The 15,592-nt window shown below is 38.1% G+C and overlaps 2 protein-coding genes across 5 annotated transcripts; both read right to left on the bottom strand.

Annotated features, from left to right (window-relative positions):
- Positions 1 to 2,650: 2,650 nt before the first annotated feature.
- LOC111336466 (uncharacterized) lies at positions 2,651 to 11,404 on the bottom strand. Of its 4 annotated transcripts, none has more exons than XR_015989631.1 (5): positions 11,017 to 11,404; positions 7,990 to 8,100; positions 5,482 to 5,515; positions 4,888 to 5,082; positions 2,651 to 3,561 (listed from the first exon to the last, which is right to left on the bottom strand). XR_015989631.1 is itself a non-coding variant. In XM_088727956.1 (5 exons), exons 1-5 carry the CDS (start codon positions 11,264 to 11,266, stop codon positions 3,505 to 3,507), a joined length of 606 nt encoding a protein of 201 aa, XP_088584082.1. In that variant the 5' UTR covers positions 11,267 to 11,404; the 3' UTR covers positions 2,651 to 3,504. The 4 variants fall into 4 exon arrangements, 2 of the variants coding, with proteins under 2 accessions (XP_088584082.1, XP_088584081.1); XR_015989632.1 differs by having other exon boundaries at positions 5,482 to 5,512; XM_088727956.1 differs by having other exon boundaries at positions 4,888 to 5,041.
- On the bottom strand, positions 11,355 to 15,550 carry LOC148726792 (uncharacterized). The gene is made up of 6 exons (XM_088727978.1): positions 15,346 to 15,550; positions 14,232 to 14,271; positions 13,488 to 13,541; positions 12,863 to 12,966; positions 11,734 to 11,792; positions 11,355 to 11,571 (listed from the first exon to the last, which is right to left on the bottom strand). The coding sequence occupies exons 1-6, from the start codon at positions 15,373 to 15,375 to the stop codon at positions 11,355 to 11,357; spliced, it is 504 nt and encodes a 167-aa protein (XP_088584104.1). The 5' UTR covers positions 15,376 to 15,550.
- Between the last annotated feature and the right edge of the window lie 42 nt (positions 15,551 to 15,592).

Below are 15,592 nucleotides of genomic sequence, written 5' to 3'. Positions count from 1 at the left end.
CTAATGATAAGGAACTTCAACTGTAACTAAATTTTACTGTGCATTTTTTTTTTTTTTGTCGCTTTTATTAGGCTATGAATCCTAGGTAACCTCGAATGTTCGAATTGTCCACTAGTTTTTCAATAGGTAACATGATTTCTATTACTGTGACCTTTGACCTTTCACTGAAAAACTCGCTCAGTTCTAAGCATACTCGATGAGTTTTAGAAAATTAATCTTTAATAGGGCCTTGGAATCGGACAGGAAAGATTTGTTGAAGGAACTTGAAACGATGAAGCAACTAAAACCCCATCCAAAGGTCATGAAACTTCTGGGATGTGCTAGGGAAACTGATAAGTTGCTTTCCTTAACTTTTTATGACAGATTTTGTCTGTAAAATGCAAATGAGGTAAACAAAACTGTACTTGTCATCTCTAGTTCTTGTACTTTTATCAGTAGTAAACTGTAAGACTCTGTCTCAATAGAACCGCTTCCTTTCTTTTCAGAGCCCCTACTAGTGTTGATTGAATATATTTCTTTCGGAGATCTGTTGGTTTACCTGAGGAAGAGCCGTGGATTGAATGATACTTACTTCAAAGACCCGGATATAAAACTGCAAACAAATCTGACGTCTCAGCAGCTGATAAAGTTTGCTTGGCAAATCGCCGATCGAATGGGTTACTTGTACTCAAAATCTTTGAATACTAGTAACTAAAACACCAGGGCCCAGTTGTTCAAAGGCCGATTTGAACCCTTAGTTAAATTTTAATCCAGGTTTCTTCGTCTCTATTCAAGAGCCTTTTCGGCAAAATTTTTCTCAACCTTTTTAGAAAAATCAAACATGAATTATAGGCAGAAACAATTACACTTAATTTTCTTTTAAAGCTTTCGGGTCTAAAATTAAATTTCCCACTGGGCTTAGCTTAGCTTAAACTAGCTTTGGATAACCCGGCCCAGAGCGGTTGGTATAATTCTAACGTATGCAATTCTCCCTTCCAAGACTTCTTTCCAACTTCAAAAACTATTTTTCATAACGCGTTAAAGCTTCATTTTTGTAATTTTGTTTTTGTATGTAGGTGAAACTCTTTAGTGAGGTTACTTTTAAATCCTAAGCAGAAGCGGATCCAGGAATTTTTGATCGGGGGGGTCCAAACCTTGGTTCAGAAAGGACTGTTGGATTCTTTGAGGCAAATTAATTCTCCCCCACACCCCCTTCCACCAGTCGCGGTTGCACGTTATAATTTCTTGGCCACTTACCTTTTATTTGGATTCATTAAAAAAATCAGCCAGTTAAAAAGTGATATACGATCCTGTCTCAAAGTTGTAAGTGTCAGGTTTGATAGGGGGGTCCGGACCCCCCGGGCCCTCCCCCTGGATCCGCCACTGCTAAGAGTCGTCTTCCCGAGTAAGTGAACGGCTTATGAGGAGTTGTTATATGGCATATATATACCACCAAAAGCCATGTATAAGTAGACATTTATTACTCGGGCGTTGTAATATCGCTACGCATTCGCTTTCAGTAAAGTCAATTCCTGTTAACTTGTAGATTACATTGTAGCATCCACACATTTTCCACAGCATCAAATGACCAGGAGTTTTGGATTAAAGCCGGTCGCTGGTTAACCTTCCAGTATTTGTTAGATTTCCTTCACTATTTGCTAGAGCTGTTTCTAAAAGCGCTTCCTTTGTTGATGTAATATGTATCATCAACTCTGTTGATGAAAACCAATCATGTTTCTATATTCCTCTCTCTTTATTCATTTGAATTAATGTCACCTGACTTATGGACATCTGATTGGCTTGTTTTTGGTTACGCAACCAGTACACATCAGTGGACACCAGTGCGTAGTTATCGTGTATACTGAAAGGTTATATTGAGATATATATCCTCCATACATTTCACATTTTATGAGCTGAAAAAATCTGCCAACCTAGATGATACGTAAGGGCAAACACTTAGTTTAATAATCACATGATTGTGTTGTTTTTTTCTTTCACAGAGTCTGATCAACATGAAAATGTGCGACAAGCACATGTATGCGAACGTTGAGGAATAAGTCGCGTAGACTTGAAGTCATCAACCTCTTATATAATGTCTCGCACAGCTGTTGTAATAAACGGGTAGTTTCTTATTCGTAACCGGCTGGAAATAAAAGCTTTTCTAAATAAGATTAAATTGAGTAAAATATAGAAGTATGCTCGAATTCATTTTTAAGGAAGCTTTAGATTGTTTTTGTTTCTTAGTGTATGCGAAGGTTCAGGTAAAGGAAGTTACAAGAAAAGTAGAGCCGCCAAAATTATTTAGTGCTAACTGTAGTTGTACCCACACCCACACCCCCACACACGCACGCACGCACGCACGCAGGGTGTCATATTTACTTTTATCATCCCATGTAAACCTTACTTCTTCTTGTGGGGGGGGGGGTGGGGGTGGTTGCAATATACAATCCGGCCTGTTCTTTCTCCTTTGTCCGGTTTTCAATTGAAGTCAACTGATAGCTTTACTCCCATGGTTATCCTCAGGAATAAACATTCAAGATATCAATTTGCCGATTTGTCGGGATTATCAGACAATTGCGTGCTACCAAAGCAAGGGAATATAAACACATGAGAATACAAACTGTACAATATATCCTCTTGGCCAAAATTATCAATAAAATGCAAGGAAAAATAGCCAAGAAATATCCCTTTATTCAAAAAAAAGCTAACAAACAGAACGATCAGAAGCAAAAACGAACGCATTTCTTGCATCTACGAGACCCAAGCGATATATTTGCCGTCATTGTTTACATAACTTCATGGCCATAAAATCGCGTAGCATTGTTAAAAATTCTGTAAGTTGAATAATTTAAAGGCAAAATCTTCGATCGAACAATACCTTAAGAACATATGGATAAAAAAATATTACTGACCAATCCAAATATTGGCTAAAATGTCGCAAAGCCTCACTCGAAGTCAGCAAGCTCTGTTTACATTTTCCGGCCGTAGTAGTCCTTACGCTTTTGAGAATTGCATTTTTTTTTACCCCAGCGCTAATTCCTTCGCTTTTAGTCTTAAATTTCAGTTATTCGTGGAATATGTAGTTTTCGATTAAGCTCTAACGGTCTGCCTTAATCTGGATGGAACAGAATTTTAACACAATGCTACACCATTCTGATACTGACTCTTTCCTGAGGTACTTCTTTACCGTAGATTACTTTCTTTGATCAGGTCTAAGTGAGTTCGCAGACCCCTGACCATCAAATGTCATGTCTTCATTAAAGACACTACTGAACATATTACTGAAATAACAGTAGAAAGTGTCATTCTCGATGTTTACCCTCCATAAAATTTGAAAATTGACTACAGAAAATGAAAAAATACATGTATTCAATTTAAATAACAATAAGGAAACAACAAGTCTAGAATGAATATCAACAGACCTAAAAATATCATTATATTTTAATTGCTTTTACTGACATTAATTTAAACATAAACTATAGGTAACTGTCCGGGCGCAAAGATGTATTTCTCTGAACTGACCGTTTAATCAGATATCATGCCAAAGTCGTATTGTGCTTGAGGCTCATCAATTGTGTGGTCCTGCAAGAACAAAAAGCTTCCCACATCAGCAAGGTCCGAGCACTTCTCTATTGCTTCATACTGTGAAGAGCCTGTCCACAAGAAAACCGGGCTGGGAGCGAGAATGCACAGATTACCGATTGGCTCAAACTTTGCAAAAATACTAAGTATCATGAGTTAACAAATGTGTGCAAACAATAGATTCCTGGAAGATATGGAGTCCCCCTGGAAAAACCCCATTTCCTGAATTTAGATTAACCAATTAACTAACTTTACATTGCCGATGTGACAAACAGAACGTGAAATTTATGTCTTCAAAGAGATTAAAGGGCTATCTGCTAGCGCACAAAATTTAATGGCGCGATTGCATCCCGTTATGTGTCACTAACACGTGGCACTGCTGCCTTCTGTCCACGACTGGTCAGTTCACCAAGCTCGGCGTACTGAAGTTCACCCGGCATAGGTGTCTGAAAGTGATATCTAAATTAAATCGGTAAAGAAAAGAACTCTACATCCCTTGGTGGTAATTACAACGACATGGAAAATTGCGGGAATAACTCTACCTGCACTTTTATAACTAAGTACGATATGTTACAAAACACTTTTTAATGTGGGTCTCTGTATCTGTGAGGCAAACAAACAATGAGGGGACTTTCTCAATTGGTGTCGGTGGTTGCTGCTTTTGCTTCCTGCAGGTGCATGTCCAAGTACACGCAAACAAGCAGTAAACACTTAGTCTTATAATCGTTCTTCATGCTTAACATAAGAAATGAGGTTTTTTTTTTTTTCAGGTCTGATTTTCACTATTGCTTAAATAGTGCTTTACTGCGAAAGATCGTGCACATATACGTTTCATAACCGCAGTTCATATATATGTATTTCATATATATTTGTTGTTTGATTTATCATCTACGGGTTTATGTCGAATTAATTTGATGGCCTGCTCCCAGTTGGCTTGTTAGCTCAATTGGTAGAGCGCTGCACTAGTATCGCAGAGGTCAGTGGTTCGAATCCCGTACAGGCCTGAATTTTTTTCAGGTCTGATTTTCACTATTGCTTAAATAGTGCTTTACTGCGAAGGATCGTGCACATATACGTTTCATAACCGCAGTTCAAATATATGTATTTCATATATATTTGTTCTTTAAATGAGGTTTTGTTTCTCACTTAAAGTAGTCCTATAATTGCCTAATTCACCTTATCCTTTCTTTAAGTGATCAACGCTTACGTGAAACCACTTTTACATGAAAAGCGAGCAAGCTTTTCTTAGCGTGTATGCATTAAAGTAATGACAGAAACTGCAACGGCGCTTACGATCAAATATGCACACTTATCTCATGACTGTACCTTCTTTTTCTTTTTAGTTTTGTCGACCACCGCATATTCTAGAATTCCCTGTTCGTTTCCTACATTGCCCCCTTTTCTAGGATAATTGGCACCTGGACCCACACCTGCACAACTGATGTCGACTGAGTCATTGCCTGCTTCTTGATCGCCGTGCCTATGAGGTACAGCAACACTGCGTTACTATGGGCGTATACTCTGAAGCAGAGGGAAAAAGTAGATCCACAGTTTTTCTATTTCAAGAGCCGGAGGGTTCTCAAGTCACTTATGATTTGGAAAACGAGAAGACTTCCTAAACTTAAACTGTTGGTGCGATTTTCACAAGAAGTAAATCCCTTCTTCTATTGCTTATTAAAAAATTGTCATGCATTTGGAACTCTATGAGATTAGACTGTAAGATGTCAAATGGCTTTTTTTCAAAGATAGTATCATGTTGAGTGAATCACCAATAATAACAGTTGTTCTGAACTATCGTTAGTATAACACACATGCTATAAGTAATAGTCAATACACGCACAAAAACAAAAAAATTAATGGGTAATAAAATGGTTTCGCTGAAGTGACAGAGGCGAAAGTTAGCTGAGAGACGTTACTTACATAGATCCGTCTTCTCCTCTATTATTATGGACTTCTTACCGTACCGTGTAAAAAAAGATACAAATATATAATTAATAAATATATAAATACATACAACCAAACATTTATCAACATACATCTTTAAAGATTCCCACCTAGGCCTCCGTGGAATCAAATTACTTAATATAAGATAAATTGATAATTGATAAATAATATAAATAATTGATAGTATAATGATAAGTTATACGTAAAACTGTCGCAAAATCCATTCAGTTTTTGAGCAGGCCTGATCACTATTCTTTTATTTCCATATAAGTTAGCCTTTCCGGCCTCGACAACATGTTTAAAAACAAAATCATTTTCATTCAGCCAAAAGCGAGGCCTCCCTCCTTCAGTGTACGAAGCCACACGTTGAGAGCGAGACATAGTTTAGTGGATTCATCTCTCCCGTATTGGAACTATGATCGCAATTTAAATGGAAAAAAAAATTCATTTTGACCTGTTGATGAAAATCAAGCCGAGGTGATCCCCGCGGTTGGACTGCCAATTAGTAATTTCAGAAAGAAACCTGAAAATTTTCTGGCTTCAACAGGATTTGAACACTTGTCTTCCGGATACTAGTTGAGCGCCAACAAAGTTACGAAGCCAAAGAGGCTTGTTTGCATGCACTTGGATAAAAGAATAACGATCATGCCCGCAATTATAAAAGGAGTCTACAACAAAAATGTAAGCACGTGTAAATACTACCATAAAACCTTTCTGGACTATCTTGACGACGCGTACGATTAATAAGTTTCTTAACACCCTTTTAGATCAGGAAAATCTTTACCGCAAAATTTGAACGAGTTCGACGAAAATGCTAGTAAATCACTCTAACATTCGTTTACCGAGTTTTTTTCTTCACAAAAATCATTTTTGGAAATCTCTCTCTGATACCTTAGGGTAGCGATCCCCAACCAATTTAGGGTGTGGCTTGGTATCGTTTTCCATAGCTCTTACCGGCTATATTTGGAGTGATCAAAAACTAATCTTCCCCCTTTGTACTCTTTAGCAAAAGGATAAAAAGTTGAAATAGCCCCGAATTACCGTCCAGGAAATACTATTGTAAAAAGTACACTCTTAACTCTTTAGTCTGTAGTTCCACATCGATACGAGGGTCCGGTTTCAAATCTAAAACATCAGTTTAAGGTTAGAAAATAAGGAAAATTTGTCTTACGAATAAACAAATTTATTCACTAGAATGTTATTCGAGCTGTTTCCGAAAACAGCATTATTTCACAACTGATAAATCAACAATAGACTTTGTGGCATCATTACTATAACACGGCTACCTTTATTTCACTAAAATTCACTCGACAGTAGGATCTTATCTCAAAAATGAAAATCCAGAAGTTTAGAAAAAAGTTATGAAGGATTTTTCGAGATCGTCCCCAAAAACAGTTCAAAGGGATTTTCCTATAACATTAGCACAGTGATGACGATTCATGCTACGCCCGTTATTGCAAAGTTCAATCATTTGGTCAACACGTTTGTGCAAAGGAGGAGTTGGCTTTTGAGCGCTCTGAATATAGCCGGTTATAGCTTGGAGAACTCAACTGGGCACGATTAAAACATTCTATGCAACAGAAAAATTAGAAAAAAACTTAGACAGTATTACCCAAGGGCAGATTATTATTCTAAAGCAGTCACTGTCCGGTCAAGTGGCGGGCTCTTTGCCGATGGAAAGTAAATGCTACATTAAAGTATAGATGAGGTTATTTCTGAATCCGTCGCCGATCTCCATAAACGAATCAGAGTTATCTAAGAAGCATGACGACTACAATACTGCTTGTTGGGACGGTTCAGGCTTTTAACGGACTTTACGTTCTATCTATTTTATGGATGGATGTAGGGTTCTAATTAGGCAGCGGCAATCATCCGAATTGTGCGGGCAGTGTCCGAAGTTTTCCTTTGTCTGATAACCTATCAGACGACTACAAGTGTGTGTGGTAATTTTGTAATATCAAATAAGTTGAAATTGTAAATTGGACACCGTAGAGTTAAAAAACTGACGTTTCGAGGGTTTTTCTCGTTGCCATGTTCCCACCAATAACGTAGCTCCATTTTCTGCCTTTAAAAGCACACACAACCCACAATTCCTCTATTCGCTCCGACGAAGGGCTAACGCTCGAAACGTCAGCTTTTGTAATCGTTACGGTGGCCAATTTACCATTTCAACTTTGTTGATATATCCAAATTGTTTCGAGGGTTAGCCCTTCGTCAGAGCGAATGACGAAGGGCTAACGCTCGAAACGTCAGCTTTTTAACTCTTTATGGTAGCCAATTTGCAATTTCAACTTAGTTAATATTACCAAATTACCTTGTTACCCCCACCGACGCAGCACCACGGAAACTTAACCCCTTTGTAATAGTGTATATGGTCTTCTTCGCGGCCGTTGTTCGGTCGCGTCATGCAAAAAAAACTTCTGTCACCAACTAACCAAGAGAACGCATAGCATCCATGAGGAGATTAATATGGACAATACTCACCTCTTGCTTTCTTTCTCTGCTGTTTTCTTCTTTGTCTTTTTCTTTGATATACAGCACCTGCCATAAGGCATAACACTACTCTCCCAACTGGCCCACCAACAATCGCAAGCGCTAGGAAATACCAACAATGTTTAATGAGAAGGATAACTATCACAATTGAACTCAATCCCTCTATTATCTACGAGCACATCAGTACAGCAGCCATTAGAAGGTATTCGGGTATATCACTATGCCTACCGCCCTTGGAGCAGCTCAGGTGGCTTTAACAGTGCTTTCAATAAGACTCAGCACACACTGGAGATCGGCGGTATTCTGTTAGGAATCGCCGGGTAAAATGACTTTGTCACGTTCAAGTCGAATTTTCAGAAACAAAACATTACTAATAAATAGAAAATAATAGTCAATTTAGTATTGGAGTATTCACCTAATTTATTTTTCAAATTCTGTGGTCTTTTATTGGTAGATTCATTCTTTTACTGAGAGTTTCCTTTATCCGCTCGTTTTGCATTTTCTTCATAAATTCATCACGCACGAAGTAGAAAATGCAAACATAAGCGGCTAACTGCATCAAAAATCAGTAATTACTTCTACAGACGAGAATCCTGGGTTTTTTCCAGTGAATAAAACTCGTAATTCACTGCCGTTTGAGTTTCCAAGAACATACTTATTACATAAAAATTTCGGTAACCAATAACCATACGTCCTTTCACACGATTTTTGTGCACCCATTCAGAACAAAAAAATAATTGATAAATAGAAAATAATAGTCAATTTAGTATTGTAGTATTCCTCTTACTTATTTTTTTAAACCGAGTTAAGAAAATGACACATAAATTGCAGTTATGTATTTGTACTCACAACCTAGTTTAACAAATCGCACGAGGAAAAACTAAAAACTTTCTTCCATCGATGTTATTTTTGCCCATATTAAGTCGTGTTTTTTTTTTTTTCTTCTTCTCTTTCAACAGAAAATGTATTTGTTGCTGATGTTTAGTTTAGGGAGTTTGATTGAACCATCTGACCCACTCCTGGTTCGCCCCAGACCTACTCGGAAACTTATTGAAGGCACCGCTCTTCCGACTGAACTGGCGGATTCTGCACTTATCAGCACTACTTGCCCAGAAGTTATTCAGAGTAAGATAATTTTATGACTGCTAAATTAAAATCTGCACGTAAATTCATGTCAGCCGGAAACTGCTCTTCAAGGGGACCTCACGAAATGAAATCGCACGACACTGCATCACCCGGCCTTCCGATGGCCAAAGCTGCGGGAAAATTTATAATTGCGGGATATTGCTAGCAAATTGATGGGGTACTTCTGGATTTTTCTGAACCTAACGCCTTCACAAACTGGAAAATATGGCATCAAGGAACAAACCTAATACTGCAATACAAAGCACTAAAGTTAGTTGGCAAACTCGGCAATAAAAACGCGATAAGGGTAGGAATGAGAGAAGAAGCATACACAAGGGGAGATGTTCATTGAGGTGTATCAATAATGCATGTAAGTATCCATGGACTTATAGAATATAAGAAAAAGGGGGTGACTTCTACGATGTAGAAATTTCACACTGAAAAGTTATGGCTCTCTACAATTATGATGAAACTAAAAGTTGTTATCATCTATCACGAAAAGCACAAGCTACTCTTGACTCTTAAATACAAGTACATTTAACCATTTTAGTTCTTTTGATTTCATTAATGTCATACAATTCTACAACAAAAACCTAAAATATCTCTCTGAAAATGTGGCATCAATCAGGGCCGGAATATTAAAGAAATTGGTTACGCGAACTATTGGTGTTCTCTTACAAGGGGAATACCACAAGGATCAGTATTGGGTCCTTTACTGTTTAACATCTATATTAATGACCTATTTTTCGTTAGTCTGTCATCCAAACTCAATGCATATGCTGATGATATCCAGATCTTCTCCATTGGTAATGATTCCTCGTCGATCCATCAGCATATGCAAAGCGATCTTTTTATTGCCTGTGAGTGGTTTAGCAGCTATGGTTTAGCGGTTAACCATGATAAATTCCTCACCATGTGGTTGGGTAATACCATGGATATACATACCTATGATCTTGGTGGTAGTGTAATTTGTTTTAGTCCACAGCATGAAATTGCTGGGTGTTACAATTGATAAAGATCTCAATTTTACTGAGCATGTTGCCGACATGGTATGCAGAGTTAGCAATCAGATACAGGTCACGCAAAGGCATAAGAAACTAATTGACACTAACACCAAGACCAAATAATTATACAATGCCTATCTTTTGCCATAATTCATATTATTGCTGTGTCGTGTGGCACCATTTCGGTCAACGTAATTTAAAGAAGTTGGAGAAAATTAATGAACGTAGCCTACGATTCGTTTTTAATGATAATGATAGTGATTATATGCAACTATTTAATCGTGCCGGACAACCACCACTATTTAATGAGCGTGTACATTATATCCTTACATTAATATAAAAATCTCTCGATGGGCTGGCACCGGAATATATTACTATATATTTAGTCTAAAAACCCACATCATTAATCTACGTACTAGTGGTACACGTTCTCTTTTTATCCCTTGTGTCAATACTTAACTGCATATGGCCTGCACTCTTTATCTTACTATGGTAGCAAACTATGGAACTCCCTCCCTAACACGACCAGGTCACTGCCAACAATTGCAGCTTTTAAATCGGCTATTCGTAATTTCGAATTTGATAATGGCTGCTGTCCATTCTGTAAATAGTTGTAAATGTTTATCCTATTCTATCAATTACTGAATTGTATATATTGCGTTTTATGCATTTATTTTATTCTCCACAACTATTCTATTTATTTATTCCCATCGTCCCCTTCCATCACCATAGACAACATAGTGCTTGAGGTCACTGACCACTTCACCTACCTCAGCTTTACCATCTCCAGCAACCTGTCATTTGACAGTGAAATAGACAAGTGCATCGCGAAAGCTGCAAGTGTGATGGCAAGACTGAGCAAAAGGGTGTGGTCCAACAATCAGCTCACCTCGAACGCCAAACTTCAGGTGTACCAGGCATGCGTTATCAGCACGCTCCTGTGTGGCAGTGAATCTTGGATAACCTACGCAAGGCAAGAAAACTGCTTGGAGAGCTGCCATCTCCGCTGCTTGCATTGTATCCTGGCCATCCCGTGGCAGGACAATGTCACCAACACTGCTGAACTGGAGCGTGCTGGCTCCCTCAACATGTATCTCCTTCCATGCCAGCGAATGCTCTGATGGTTGGACCATGTACATCGCATAGATGACAGCCGCATCCCAAGAGATGTGTTAAACGGCAAGCTGGCAACAGGACACCACCCTGCAGGCCACCCGGTGCTGCACTTCAGAATGTCTGCAAGCGTGATCTTAAATTTGCAGACATTGACCCAATTACCTGGGAACAGGTAGCAGACAACCGCAGTGCCTGGCGGAGTGCTGTGCGAAAAGGGGTGAGGCTGGTGACGACACGCGAAACAAGCTGCTGGAGGGCAAGAGACAATGCAGGAAGCAGCATCAGAGTCCTTAGACTACAGTCAGCCCTCGGCCTTCTGCTGCACCACCTGTGACAGAGACTGCCTTAAGAATTGGACTTGTCAGCCATACTAGATGATATTTCAAGCAAGACTAATGACCAATACCACAGCACTTCCATTATCTGACAGGATAGACGGGTGCCTACCTACCTACCTACCTTCAGTAACTGATCCAAACAGTTTACAAACCTGACGTCAATCAACTTCATATTTATGTAACCAAATTCGTCTTCAAAGACATCACTGAGCTGTACAGTGCATGTAGAGTGCATATAGAGGAGTGAAAGATAATATAAAATTAAATCGATTAGTGACAGCCGGAGAGCAATGCTACAGGGCTTCAAATGGGTGCAGAAAATTAAATTAAAAAACTGATTTGTGCAGGATAAACATGGGTTGCACAGAATTCTGCAGGATTGAAACCAACAAATAAACCTACAATCAAATATAACCAGAACAAAACATAAATAGATTAATAACTGTTGCATGTTTTTCACCACCTTAGTTGCAATTGTTTTTGTTTTGTTTTTAATCGTGTCACCATGAAAAGTTTGTCAACCATAATATGCACTTTTCTACAATAATACCTCATTACTTACACATTTTCTGACTCGATTGGGATCGCCACCTTGTCGTGGTGGGGTGGCTTGCGTTCCCCAGTGACCCCTAGAGCTATGTTGGCTGGAGTCTTGCACTCCTAGCAGGGACACCCATGCCAAACCATTCGAAGGGTAGGGGCCAGATGAAGAGTGATCCCACTGGCCCTCCAGGTTGGGGATTGGGAAGAGGGCTGATAACCCTCTCTCGTAAAAAAAATGATTATTATAGAAACCAGAATTCATGCCCTATGTGCCACTAGGCATGAAAAGGATTGATGATGATGATGATGATTTACACAATTTTTTTGGTTCATTTCTTAAGTCACCGGGTTTTTCTTTGCGTGCGTTCCCATTTGAAACGTTTTGAAAGGGAGCGATATAGTGGTGAGATGATACAGAGTAACCTGACTCTTCGAAAACTATCTAAAATATCATGCTTAAACAGAAACTTCCATTTTAAATCTTGTCCACCACACATGCGCTCAATAAACATTTCAAACTCTTATAATCACTTTTATGATGACCAGATCAACATCTTGTCAACTGTGCGATGTGGCTATGTGCCCAATTCAAGTTACTGAGTTGTTTCTAAAATGGTGGCATTGTAGGGTAAGGTTTTTTAGGAGGGCATATTTTTTCGAGGGTATATTCATCCTTTCAGATGAAGTATTAAAATAATGCATGTAAGGTGTATCCATAATAGATGACAAAGTGATTACCGCTTTACTGAGTCTCTTTGACAGCCTGGATCGATCGTATTCTCCTTCTATACATCTCTTACTTGTGATGACTAGGGTGATATCGATAACGGTTTCCCCAATGACTGTAACATGATAATAATAATAAATTTATGATCAAATGACTGATACTTGTACATCCATTCAAGAATAATATGTAAGAAAATTATGTAAGAATAAGCAAGAACACCTCATCTCACAATATTACTTTAAAAACACACCGGTAGTTCAGTGTTTTAGCTATTAATTGTAACACCACAGTTCACTGCTGTAGATTTTTGAAGGAAAAATTGCTTCAGAAAACAAAACTGGTTGTCACATGAAATTTCTAGGGAGATTGCTACAACAGTAATTCCTTTCTTTGTAGCAACACTGAGGATCTACGATTGACTTTGATTTGAACCTGCTGACTTATATTACTCAGCTCAGTACCACTGGAAAAACTTCACAAGAAAAAGCAACATCCTTCTCATGTATGACCCAGATAAAGACTAAATCAATCGTAAAATCGTAAATTATGTTAAAATATTACGAGTACAAAGTGCATGTGCACTCATAAGCAGAATTAAAATAGCTAGGGTAACACCACACTGGAGCTGGTTCATACCATGTGATACTTTCACCATCTGAAGGAGAATGTGGAATGCCAAGCGTGACAAAACTGTTTAAAAAGAAAATATCTATATTAGGCGGTATCTTAAGCTTTATGTTGCAAGTTTAGTTAGTAGAGTGGCATTTCATCTGCGCATGCGCAAAGAGATTTAGTTCGATGCCTGGCCATTTACAATGTTTTCAGTGCACTCCTGTAAGTACATGCCATTAGAGACAGCGCGTCACCCAGGCCGGAAATAGACTGGACACTAGAAATAACTCAGAGGGAGTTGGTACCTAGTCACGATAAGTGCGAATTGCAGGAAATTGAAATTCCTGAATAAATCCTGACTTTTTGACTGTTGATCTAATGGAAATGAATCCTTCTAATGCAATTCGCAGATGACAATTATGTCCCACGCCTTCAAGGCGGAGATGGAGTGGTTTGCAAAAGGCTTTCATCAGCCAAAAACTAAGCATGAGATATCCGCAACAACTATTGATTCATTTCAAGACATGATATGGGATAAACCCTTGGACAGTCTTCTACCTACTTACGATAACTTTTTTTCCATTTGGAGCTACATATTTGCTCTTGAATGGAGACAACCCAACTTCACTTTAATTCAAAAAAAGGGTCACAAAGGCTGAAAAAGTCTTTGCAGATAATCCTGTAGTGACCTGAAATTACTGTTGTGGGATTGATGTAACGCTTTCACTTACTGAAACATCATCTACGGGACTATATTTGAGAACTCACTTAAATGTCCAGATCCCAGTTTGAGAAACTCACAAGGGATCTAAGGAAATTGAAAATACAAATGTAAAAATTCTTAGTGGCCAGCTAGGAACTCACAGAGCACAAAAAGGTAATTGCCACTGTGTAAAATCTAGTCACTTTGGCGACCCCACAGGTTGTGATGTTGTTGAGCTCTGTCAAGGTTATGTTTCTTGTTCTAACATAACTTAATGTAACAACAAGTTAATAAGAAGCTCATTGCAATTGCCCAATTGACATTAAGGGTCTGTGATTCCTAGAAGCACAGCTACCTGAGATATTAAGTTCCTCACAGTCTTGACAAGTACCATTTCTCAGTTATTTCTCTCTCTTTCTTGCCATCATACACTCATGAATTATTTGCCACGTAATGTACATAAGCAATTAATACTCTTTATATATACTTGAAAACTGTTGATTACATAATGATATTGCAATGCAGTAGACCTCTTTCATAACAAGGTCAAATTAGAATCATTTAAAGTACTTTGGTTTAGTTCTAAATGCCTTCCTAGCCTCTCTACAATGTGTAAGTTATATTCAATAGAGTTTTTGTTCTAAAATGAGGCCAGAGGGTTGTAATAATAATAATAGTAATAATAATAATTATGAGAAATATTTTTTTAACTACATTTTAATTTTGGATATGCTCAAACGTGCTTCACAATAATGAGCAGGGAAAGAAATATTTCAAATCAAACAGAATTTAAATTAACAATCTCATCTGGCAGAGGTCAGTTTGCTCTTCACAAAGTCAAGTCAAGTAGAAATCGGTATGTTGATAAGAACTACACTAGGTGTAATTAAGATTGATTCAAAATAATTACTTGTGTAGTGTACAAAAAAAATTTCGTCAGTTTGAAACGATTGCCTGCTTAATTAAAACGATTTTTTTTTTAATACATTCAGATTTCAGTACTTCACTGACATTTTTAAGAGGCACCCAAAAATGCATTGAAAGGTGGCGTGTAGAAACAATCGATACGGAGTACTTAAAAGGACAGATCTTATTGATTTGCTTGATTTGTTTGTCTATTAGTTGTTGCTGTTGTTGTTAATATTGTAAGGAAAGTGAGCAAGTGTGTTTCTGACTTACTTTAAATATTCTTAGAGCGCTGGATTCCATGTTTTTCTCAAGGCAAACTTCATTTTACGACGAGTTCTCGTGAAACAATCGCGTGTCATTTCTTTGTAAACAGGAGCGGCTTTTTTAAGCAAAACGTAAACCGATATCAAAATAGTTAATGTTCGTTTAGCACTGTTGCTCACTTTGCGAAGCCGCATTAGACGACAGGCGCCCTTGTTTATCGAAACCAGACTTCCCCTTCCAAGTACCTTACAGT

This window comes from Stylophora pistillata, chromosome 7 (genome assembly GCF_964205215.1).
Source record: "Stylophora pistillata chromosome 7, jaStyPist1.2, whole genome shotgun sequence".
Taxonomy (NCBI): Eukaryota; Metazoa; Cnidaria; class Anthozoa; order Scleractinia; family Pocilloporidae; genus Stylophora; species Stylophora pistillata.
The sequence above is the reverse complement of the archived record's forward strand: the minus strand, read 5'-3'. Positions and strand labels throughout refer to the sequence as shown.